General features: G+C 46.5%; 1 protein-coding gene across 4 annotated transcripts; it reads left to right on the top strand.

Moving 5' to 3' along the window:
* Positions 1–359: 359 nt before the first annotated feature.
* On the top strand, positions 360–9,297 carry S1PR1 (sphingosine-1-phosphate receptor 1). 4 transcript variants are annotated; one of them, XM_083445230.1, is made up of 2 exons: positions 360–497; positions 6,050–9,297. In XM_083445230.1, the coding sequence occupies exon 2, from the start codon at positions 6,196–6,198 to the stop codon at positions 7,333–7,335; it is 1,140 nt and encodes a 379-aa protein (XP_083301356.1). In that variant the 5' UTR covers positions 360–497; positions 6,050–6,195; the 3' UTR covers positions 7,336–9,297. The 4 variants fall into 4 exon arrangements, with proteins under 4 accessions (XP_083301356.1, XP_083301357.1, XP_083301355.1 ...); XM_083445231.1 differs by having other exon boundaries at positions 427–648; XM_083445229.1 differs by lacking the exon at positions 360–497 and adding an exon at positions 919–1,907.
* The last annotated feature ends 1,014 nt before the right edge of the window (positions 9,298–10,311 follow it).

The following is a 10,311-nucleotide window of genomic DNA, read 5'->3' on the forward strand; positions in this document are numbered from 1 at the left end:
CTTCACAAGACTTTGCACAAAACGGAAGGATATTAAGGGCCTGTCCAGACTGCTGCTATTTTTGGATGGGATTCAATTGCATACTGGCAAAGACAGATTGCGCAATTAAAGTTATTATGGAGCTCTTGCCCAACAAACTTGCTTTTCAAATATTTTGGGGGCTTTTTTTGCGATAAGCAAGAGGAAAAGTGTTTGGGATAACATTTGCTCGGTGCAACATCTTCCGACCTGCCAGATCAAGACGTAACCAGGTTGTTGGGAAGTGATCTAAGCAGGCTGTCCAGATGATGAGGGAGAGGAATTTGAAGGAAGTGGGAGATGCCTTGAAATTTCTGAGATCATCGCCAAGATCAAAGCAGAGTCAGAAACGACAGGCCGCGTCACCTTCCTATAGGACTTCCTGAAGATGCCGGATCAAGCCAAAGACCAAGCAGGGAAGGAGGAATTTGGTTCTGCCAGAAGAAGTGAGAAGGAGTCTGATGAAGGAGAGGCTGAAGGTAAGGAGGAGATGAGTGAAGATGAAGGGATCTGAAGATAATGCAATTGTATAGTGGTGAAAATAGTGTGGTACCAAGGTTTTTAGTCCTCAAGAAACTCAAGGAATCATTGGATTTTGAAGAAATACTGGGATTTATCAAATTCAGGCAGGTGAGCTGATTTCACTCTTCCTTTTCAAGCTGTTCCACTGTGTGTGAGAGAGAGAGAGAGAGAAAAAGAAAGAGAAAGAGAAAGGAAGGAAGGAAGGAAGGAAGGAAGGAAGGAAGGAAGGAAGAGAGAGAGAGAGAGAGAGGCTGAGGAGGCAGTCTCATTCACACCATCCATTTAAAGCACATGACTTCCCCCAAAGAATCATGGGAACAGTCAGGAATCCTAGCTTTTGGAGGAATAAACTAAAATCCCTATGATTCTTTGGGGGAACACAAGTATTTTAAAAGTGTGGTGTAAACGTGACGCAGAAAGATTCGCCTTGTTTATTACGCTTATCGGTTGCTTTTTTAAAAAAAGTAACTCAGAGTGACAGAGTGTTGGACAGTGGAACAGACTGCCACAAGAAGTGGTGGACTATCCTTCCTTGGAGGTTTAAAGGCAGAAGTCGGATGACCATCTGTCATGTATGATTTAGCTGAAATTCTTGCATTGCAGGGGGTGGGACTAGATGACCCCTACAATTCTAGGATTCTATGAAACACGTGCAGATCCACGTCAGAGTTTTCCCATCTGGCCAGGAGGGAAAATCCGGCTCTTGGTTTGGTGCAGCAGTGTAGCCTCCAGGAAAAAAAAGAAAGAAAAGCTTTTCAAGATATGCAGATAAGCCTTTTCAGTCTTGCAAATCCGGAGGCTGTAAAGGCACAGGAGCAGTTTGCAACCAGACGATGGCAACCCTGAGGCGGCAGGGGTCAGAGGCAGCCGCGTGGTCCGCGGACAACTTCCCTCTCGTGTGAAACCCGCCTCTCCCGCTGCGCGCGCGCGCAGTCCCCGCACAGAGCCAGACGCGAACTTTTTTTTTGGGGGGGGGGGAGGTGGGGGCGAGCAGGAAGGAAGGAAGGAAACAGGTGTTAACCCTTCCGCAGCTGCGCTCCGTTTAAGAGCCGCCGCCCAAGAGCCGCCGGCCAGTTTTGCCCGGGACTTGGCAAGCGAAGAGCGAGCGCTGCGCCTCCGCGTTGTCTGCGCGCCGTGCGCTCCAGGCTTGCCAAGAGTTAACGCGGGGGGGGGAGGGCGGGGAAGCGCGACAATAATAGGAAACTGCGAAGGGGTGGGCGCCACTTTGCAAAAAAAAAGAAAAAGGGAAAAAGGGAAAGGTTTTTCCATGAGCTTTTCTTCTTCTTCTGCAAAGGAGGCGGCCGGCGGGACGCGCGCCATGCGAAGCGCAGCCGCCTCCGGAGAGACCCGCGTGCTGCCCGAGCGAGGTAAGATTTGGGAGAAGGGGACTGGCTGGCTGTGGGTGCTGGGTCTCGGCGAGGTCCGGCTTGGTTGGGTGCACGTGTGAATGTAAGAACGACACGCGTTTGCAAGTGCTCGCGTCAGTGAGCTCTCCAGCGTGCGTTCGACGGCACTCTCCAGCTTTGCGTCTCCGTAATGTGGGGGAATGGACTGGCCTGGCGGGGAGGGAGGCGTTCTGTGGAATTGGCTGTGATTTATTTTATTTTTAAATGCAACCCTATGCAGGCTTACTTGCAGGCGAACCCCATTGTGTTCAGTGAGGCTCTAGGAAAGCATGCGCAGGTTCATAGAATGGTAGAGTTGGAAGGGACACCGTGGAATTATATGGGTATCGGGGCTTGGGGAGCGGGCTGTGGCCTGGATCTGTTTGCTGGGATCTCGCCAGAAAACCTCAGCCTGCCCCCCTGAATTGATGGAGAAAGTTAGGAATAAACTGTGTTAATCTGAAGCAGCAAACTCCCCCAGGGATGTTGTGATTTGTGAACTTGGTTCCCTCCTCTCTCAACTTTCTCCATACTTAGTGCCTAGCAGTTGAGCATGCAAACTGCCTCCAGTCTGCTCCTGCAGGTCCTGGTCTCCTCAGCCGAGAAGCGTTCTGGGTCTGATCTGTATGTTTGATTCCCGAAGGCTCCTTGCCACATGCCAGTCAGTGGCTGGTACTGCAGGCAACTGAGAACGAACTTGCATTTGTTTGGCAACAAGCTAACTTCAGTTGCGGGAGCTAACTTCCAAGGGCTGCGATGGCACGCGCTTTCACTGCTGGCAGTGCAGACTCCTCTGCGGAGGCGATGCCTGGGATCCATGCGTTATGAAGCGAGGCACAGGAGAGGATCGGAATGAATGAATAAGATGTACTAGAGATTGGCAGTGCATATGCCATATTTAGAGGTATGGGTGCATTGCTGAGTTTGATGATGGTGTATAAGTTGATATGCTGGCCTCGAGAATGGGAGATGTTCATAAGACGGAGATTTCCCCAAGTATATCTGTGCAATTTATATTTTTTTAATGCGCAAAAAATGAGTGATTTTCAGGAGCCAAAGGTTCGGCTGCTGAAAGGCTTTCTGTGGAAACCTTTCCCAAGGGAGCTCTGTGGTTAGATTAGAACACTTGTCTGACATATTTGAGTATTGAGTTAGAAATGGCAGACTCCAACAAGAAAGTGGTTAGTACTGTAAATGGTTTTGTGCAACCGAGGTACTAGAACAACTATTTGTTTCTTTTGAAAGAGGGTGTTCTCCTCCACCCGCCCCCTCCCAGGGGGGACTGCAGGGAGGCAAACTTGGGAACGGAAGTCAAAGGAACAGGACATAAATTTACTGGAGGATCCAAGGGACAGGAGCTTTGTTCTCAAGCTACGTGAGTTTAAAACCTTGCCATGTCTGGGAACAGTAAGCAATTTTCACCCTGTTGGTTTCGTCCGATGCCCTCGGTTTATTTTCCTTTTCGTCGTATGTGGGAGCATCTTACTTTGTCAATTGGCAGCTCTTGTTCAAAGTCCGCCAGGGCCCCTTCAGCCATCGGCTTCAATCATATGGACTCATCGACTCTGAAAAGGGTTTGGTCCTATTTGAGTCCATGGGACCTGATGACCTTCAGAGCTCTTTCTGTCGTATGGTATCCCTGTGCCTGGCGTACGTGTGGGAAGCAGGGACGGTTCAACTCTGCTAGCTCTCGCCTCTCACAACTTACCCATCCTGGGCAAAGTACTAGCTGTATGCGCATCGGTGTTGTGCGATTAGGAACTCCGGAGGAGGCAGCATTACTGGACTGTGCGCGCAACTTGTGGGAACTTAGGTCCTGTTTAGAACTTAAGCAGAATGCGTGGAGGTTTGAAGAAGATGCAGAAAATACAGATTCCCTCCCTCTCTTTCATGCGTTCACAGGGCTTATGTAAGAGCCCAATTATCTTCAGTTCCTGAATGTGGTGTGTTTCTAGGGATAGCAATCTGGTAGAGGGCTGCATGATTTCTGGGTCTGGGGGTGAGGATCTGCTTGGGTTTCAAGCCTGACTCAGATTTGTACTTTTGAAACTTCGGTACGTCACGTTTAAATGACGCCGTGCCTGTTCAGCCATTGATTCTAGGTGGCTTAAGGTATATGCCATTTGAAACTGATGATTGGGTTTTTTTTGTGTGTGTGTGTGTAACTTAAACTGGTATGTCTTGTAACTCAATGGGAAAGGTCTTGTGTGATTTGGACTTTGTTATGATACTCACCCTTTGAAAAGTCAGTATTGTTCAGCCTTGAATGAAGGGTATCCCATGAATAGAGTGAGCTTCACTTTTCCCTTTCATGAAGAGCTTGTAGTACATTCCTAAGCATATTTTGATTATATATTTTGTGGCTTTATATTTTGATTTTGTTCTGTGAACCGCCCTGAGACCTCTGGGTATAGGGCGGTATATAAATTCTAATAATAATAATAAATTCATTGGGATTTACCAGTGTGTTCAGGATTGCAGTGAAGGTTTTAGCTTTATTTCCTCTGTCAAGTTAATTGACCACAATCAATAGTGTGGTTACAGTGTTGTGGGTGCCTTCTGTGCTCTGTTAACCCTCAATTCCATATCTCCTTTTACACTTACTTTCCTCCTCCTGCTAACTTAATTGTAGATGGCAAATCCTGCACAGATACGAGTTGGGCTACTAGAATCCATGGGACACAAATCTCCAAACTGCATGCAGGGCAGTAGCCAAAGGCCATTCTGTTATCTTTTCTCAACTCCCAAATAGAAAGTCCCGGGAGACTTGCATTTTATTTCCTCGCTTTCTGTTAGCTTTACTAATTTTTATTTTTGCTGACACCACACTTTCTTCAGTTGTTGTTCGTGACAGAGGGCAACTTCCCCATTTTTTTGCAAGTTATGCCAGGGATGCGGAAGCGGTGGCCGTCCAGATGTTTCTTGACTACAACTCCCATCAGCCTTGACTTTGGGCCATGCCGACTGGGGCTGGAACCTGGGAAGCTGAGTCACGGGTCCACCTATCCCAATATTGTTCACATCAGTGTTTTCCAAACTTGGGTCTCCAGCTGTTTTTGGACTACAACTCCCATCATCCCTAGCTGGCAGAACCAATGGTCAGAGATGGTGGGAATTGTAGTCCCAAAACAGCTGGAAACCCACGTTTGGGAAACACTGGTCTACACTGACCAGCAGCTCCAGCGTTTCAGATGAGTATTTCTGGAGCATACCTGGGGATTGAACCTGAGATGTCTGCATGCAATACACGTGTCTCAAATTCAGTCTTTCCCCAGTGGCTGATGAGAATCCAATTGCTTCTGGAGGGGGGAGCAGGTTCCTCAGCTCTGAATTACACCTTCCTTTAAACCTCTCTTACAAAGCTAATTTAGGGTGGGTTCCACTGCAATCCTAAACACACCTCCTTGCTTACCTCTTGGTAGGCGTGTGCAGCGGATAGACTATCCAGTTCCTTCTGTTTAATCCTTACAAAAGTCAAATTTGTTTTATGCATTACCCCCATGTTTTATGAGACAAGTCAGCAGTTTTAGATTGCGGTCATGTCGAGAGTGAGCCTTTTTTTTAAAAAAAAAAAAAAGGACAGAAGTTTTAACTTTGCTGCTGTGATCTGATTGCAAACGGTATGACTTGGCTTTCGGTGTGGAAATCTGGGCAGCTTTTATATAAAATGAGATAGAGTTTCTCTCGGTCTCATGGCTATAAGCATGAATGTATGAACATGTGTCAAAAGCAGAGGATGTCAGTGCGGCTTTTTTCACCCATTGCCTTCCCCTGTGCTACTGAGGTGTTATTTGTTGGTTAAATAAACCCAATCTGCCATCAGTTGAAGTGCTAACACCTCTATTCCGTTAGGTGTTATGTCCTGATATAGGTGTAAACAGTTTCATATAAGCTGTTAGCACTTCAGCTGATGCTGGATGTGGTTTAGTTAACTAATAAAATCTGAATTATATACCCCATCGGGTATGTCATTTTACTTGCCAGTGGGCTTACTAGCAGCAAACTTGCAGGATTTCATGTTTGGGTTTTCAGAATGTTCACTTTGGACTTGCAACAATAGTATAATAACAATAAATCACTTCTCCTAAATTAACGTCTTTTTGCTTGTGTCTCCTGCTTTTAAGGACTGTGGTTACTGAGGTTACCCAGAAGGAGCTAGACGTTGGAAGCCGCAGACGTTAGGACCTTGAAGCCCGGGGCAGCTGCTGAACTACCTGCTCCACATCGCCTCTTGGTGGCCGTCTGGAGAACTGCAACTCAGGCCGGCACCATGGACTCCACCAAGGACCCCCACGTGAAGGCCTTCGGTGGAGTCAGCGACTATCTCAACTATGAGATCATCATAGAACATTACAACTTCACGGGGAAGCTAAATGAAAAGGCGGACACCGGGATCAAAGCAAGTTCTGCAGTCTTCATCATCATCTGTTGCTTCATCATCCTGGAGAACATCTTTGTCCTTCTGACCATCTGGAAAACAAAGAAGTTCCACAGGCCTATGTACTATTTCATTGGCAACTTGGCACTCTCTGACTTGCTGGCCGGGGTGGCTTACGTCGCCAACCTCTTACTGTCCGGACACAAGACCTACACCCTCACCCCTGCCCAGTGGTTTCTTAGGGAAGGGAGCATGTTTGTGGCGTTGTCCGCCTCTGTCTTCAGCCTCCTGGCCATCGCCATTGAGAGATACATTACAATGTTGAAGATGAAGCTACACAACAGCAGCAACAGTTCCCGTTCTTTCCTGTTGATCAGTGCCTGCTGGGTCATCTCTGTGATATTAGGAGGTCTTCCCATTATGGGCTGGAACTGCATCCAACGTCTACAAAGCTGTTCCACCGTGTTGCCCCTCTACCACAAGTATTATATTCTCTTCTGCACCTCGGTGTTCACGGGCCTCCTGTTGGCTATCGTGGTTCTTTACTGCAGGATCTACATCTTGGTAAGGACCAAGAGCCGTCAGCTGACTTTCCGGAAGAACATGGCCAAAGCCACCAGGAGCTCCGAGAAGTCTCTAGCTCTGCTCAAGACGGTGATCATTGTTTTAAGTGTGTTCATTATCTGCTGGGCTCCTTTGTTCATTCTCCTCTTACTGGACGTGCGGTGCAAAGTCCGGACTTGCCCAGTTCTCCTCAAGGCCGAATATTTCTTAGTACTGGCGGTTCTCAACTCGGCCACTAACCCGATCATCTACACGCTAACGAACAAGGAGATGCGGCGAGCTTTTGTCAAGATTATGTCATGCTGCAAATGTCCCACTGCAGACTCCGGGACCAAATTCAAGAGGCCCATCATTGGGGGAATTGAGTTCAGCCGAAGCAGATCCGACAACTCCTCCCACCCGCAGAAAGACGAGGGGGACTCTCCAGAAACTATTGTGTCTTCGGGTAATGTCACCTCGTCATCGTAGGAACTCTCGAATGGAGGAGGCGTGGGCCCGCCGACGGCCGACGCGTGGAATGGTTCTGATCACTTCTCTCCCGCCAAGATGAGGGAAAGGATAGGCTTGAAGGGGAGTTGTGTGGCACTTGCGAGGGGAGGAGCGGGGACAGATTGTGTGACTTGAAAACATTTCCTCCCTGGAAGTTTGTTGTGTGTCGTTTGGGATTGCAACGAGGCCACTTGGGGTTGCTGGAAGTGTTCGTGCCCTATATAACTCCGAAGACTGAAACCCCTGTTGAATGAGAGTGGGTGGGGGGGCGGAAAATACTATTTTCCTCTCCAGAAAAAATGTGAACCTATAAAATAAAGAGCTTATTGGGTTTTTCTTTCTTCTTTTGAGTAACAGCCCTCCCCACCTTACTGAGCAGCGAGGGGAGCCAGTCTGCCTGTCGATTCTCTTCTGGGCAAATCTAAAGAGAATTTGAGTGTTTTGCTTCAAGATTGGCCAAAGCGCCACTTGACTTTCAATTAGAAGTTGGTGGGAACTGGGACATGGAGGGCTTCAATGGTTAGTTTGAAGAACACTGCCTCTCACTGCATGCTGCCATTCAATTCCCCTGAATTGAATGGGACTACGCTTGAGTTAGGCTGGGGATGTCTGGAACGGAACCTTGGCATTTGAACCTTGGCATGAAATTGATTTGATAAATGTGCCACTCGATAACAAGGTGCATTTATTGTTAGCAATTTCGATAGCACCTTGGCGCATGAGGGGCCATACAAACTATTGTCTTACTTATTCTCGGAATAATCCTATCATAGTTTAGGCCGAGCGACGACTCTTGGAGGCATCTGAAGCCTTGAAAGCTGGATAAAGTTTGGACGAAGCCAATGGTCTGCGTTCCACTCCAGATTCTTTTAGATCCCAGAACGTTTGCAATTTTAAAAGGTGTTTATAAGTTTGCCGATGTCCACAGAAAGTATTTGTTGTGTTAATTGAATGTAATTTGCCACAGCATCAATTGCTGGGCTGTGTGTGTGTGTAAATATATAAATATATATATATAAATATATATTTGACCCGAGTTAATTGGGTACACATTCTGTGTGTACATTCTGTGTGTACAGTGTGTAGAGAAGCTAACCAGGATAGTAGCTGTCCTGTGCTAAGAGTAATAGTTTTCCATTTGTATCAATAATTTGGGACTCGCCTTAAATCTCATGGGACCTGGGCTGGTTCTAAACACATCAAAGAAACGATTCAGTTAAATGTCTTGTAAACTTCATAGTGGGAAATCCCGTTGGCGAAAAACGGGACTCCACAGCGCCACCTGGTGTTGCAGTGTTATAATGCATATAAAGTCTTTTATCTTTACAAATGTAGCTGAGTCCCTGGTTTAAATTATTTGGTGCCTCTCTCAAGTTTCCCCCTCCTCCCTCATCTTCTCCAAAAGGAGTGACTGGATGCAAAGGAGGATAGCAGAGCTGCCCTTATTTCAGCTGTGTATGAAAGGAAATTTCAGCAGGTTGTGCAGATGCAAAAAGCCAGGCCACCTGAAATTCCTTTTGTTACGCAGCTGTTAAAAAGTCGCAGTGACTCTCTTCCTCCTTTGGGGAGGAGGGGCCATAGCTGAGTTACAGAGCTCATGTTTTGTGTCCCGAAAATTCCAAATCTAAACATTGAAAAGAAATTGGCAGTGGGGTGTTCAGTGATGTGGGCCCAGACCCAACGGTTGAAGGTTGTTGTCCGAGAGTGTTACTGAGGTAATTATGCAGGACTGTTGAATTCAATGCATTAATGTACAAATATTGGTTGAATATATAGGTGGTGTTTTTTTTAAAAAATAAGACTGCTGGCCTTCTAGTATTCCTAGTGCAATTCTTTTTGTAAAAACAAAAATAGAATTTAACTTGTTTCTGACTTTGGTTGTACAGTTTGCACATAGCTGCGTTGACCTCTAAATATTAATAAACTGAGGGTTTTGTACAAGTTCTGCCGTGAACATTCCTTCTGTCGCATTTTTTATCTGTACCTATTCTTACGACAGGCTTTTGGACAATTTTCACAATTCACATTATTTCTATGCCCAGGAGAGGCAGGTTAACATTTGTGTGGTAAACAGAACACGTAGATGCAAAAGACCTGTCAAGAGCAGCAAATTCTGGTCAGCAGTTCAACAAGGCAGCATTCAAACCAGGGCAGGTAGCAATTGGAGTAATTAAACTCCCTTTTCCCAGCAATACATTTGCAGCAATTAAGATCAACCTAAATGCAACAGTGCCAGACCTAGGTCATTCAACGTGTCGTGGCCTCAAGCACGAGGGAAGTGTTTGTGGTTCAAATTAAAGCACAAGAAGCAGGCAAACGCTCTCTACAGACCTTCACACTGAAGACATTAAAACCTGGGTAGGGGTGACTGTGGGGTGAATTATTTCCCTTGCCTCTGCAGTAAGAGAGAGTGCCACAGGCCAATGTCACATTGGAAGAAGCAATGGCTTCAGTTCGGCCTGGAGAAATAAACTGAGTGGCAAGTTTTGGGAAAGGACAGGGTGGGAGTTTCAGGGACAGCCTCGTTGCACACAGAAGAAGGGCGATTTCTGAGCTGCAACCTGTTCGCGATGCAAATGTTTGTTCAACCACGCTTGCAAAAGGCAACACAAGAAAAATGCACAAGTCGAAGAGCTGCTCATTAGCGGGCCTGAGGTAATGAAGGGTAGAAAGCAACCCATTTCAAAGGACGCCCCACTGTTTCTCATGAACACTTCCAATTCTAGTAATTGGGAGGTATTAAAAAAAAAAGGACTACTAAAATCACACACACACAAACAGAACTTTTTGGAATTGAATCTTCAGTATCCCAGTCCTGACATATTGAAGGAAAATCTTTTGGTCCCCATTTCCCTATCACAACACCTCGGTTGCCTGTATATTTTTGTTCTCTAGCCACGTGGACCTTTCACTTCATTAGACGGGACAGAAGGATATCTTGTGAATACATCAATG

The sequence above is a fragment of the Podarcis tiliguerta genome, assembly GCF_965153285.1.
Source record: "Podarcis tiliguerta genome assembly, chromosome: 6".
NCBI lineage: Eukaryota > Metazoa > Chordata > Lepidosauria > Squamata > Lacertidae > Podarcis > Podarcis tiliguerta.

What these genes read in the sequence shown, in the direction of transcription:
- S1PR1 (XM_083445230.1), top strand. Translation starts at nt 6,196, where the DNA reads ATGGACTCCACCAAGGACCCCCACGTGAAGGCCTTCGGTGGAGTCAGC.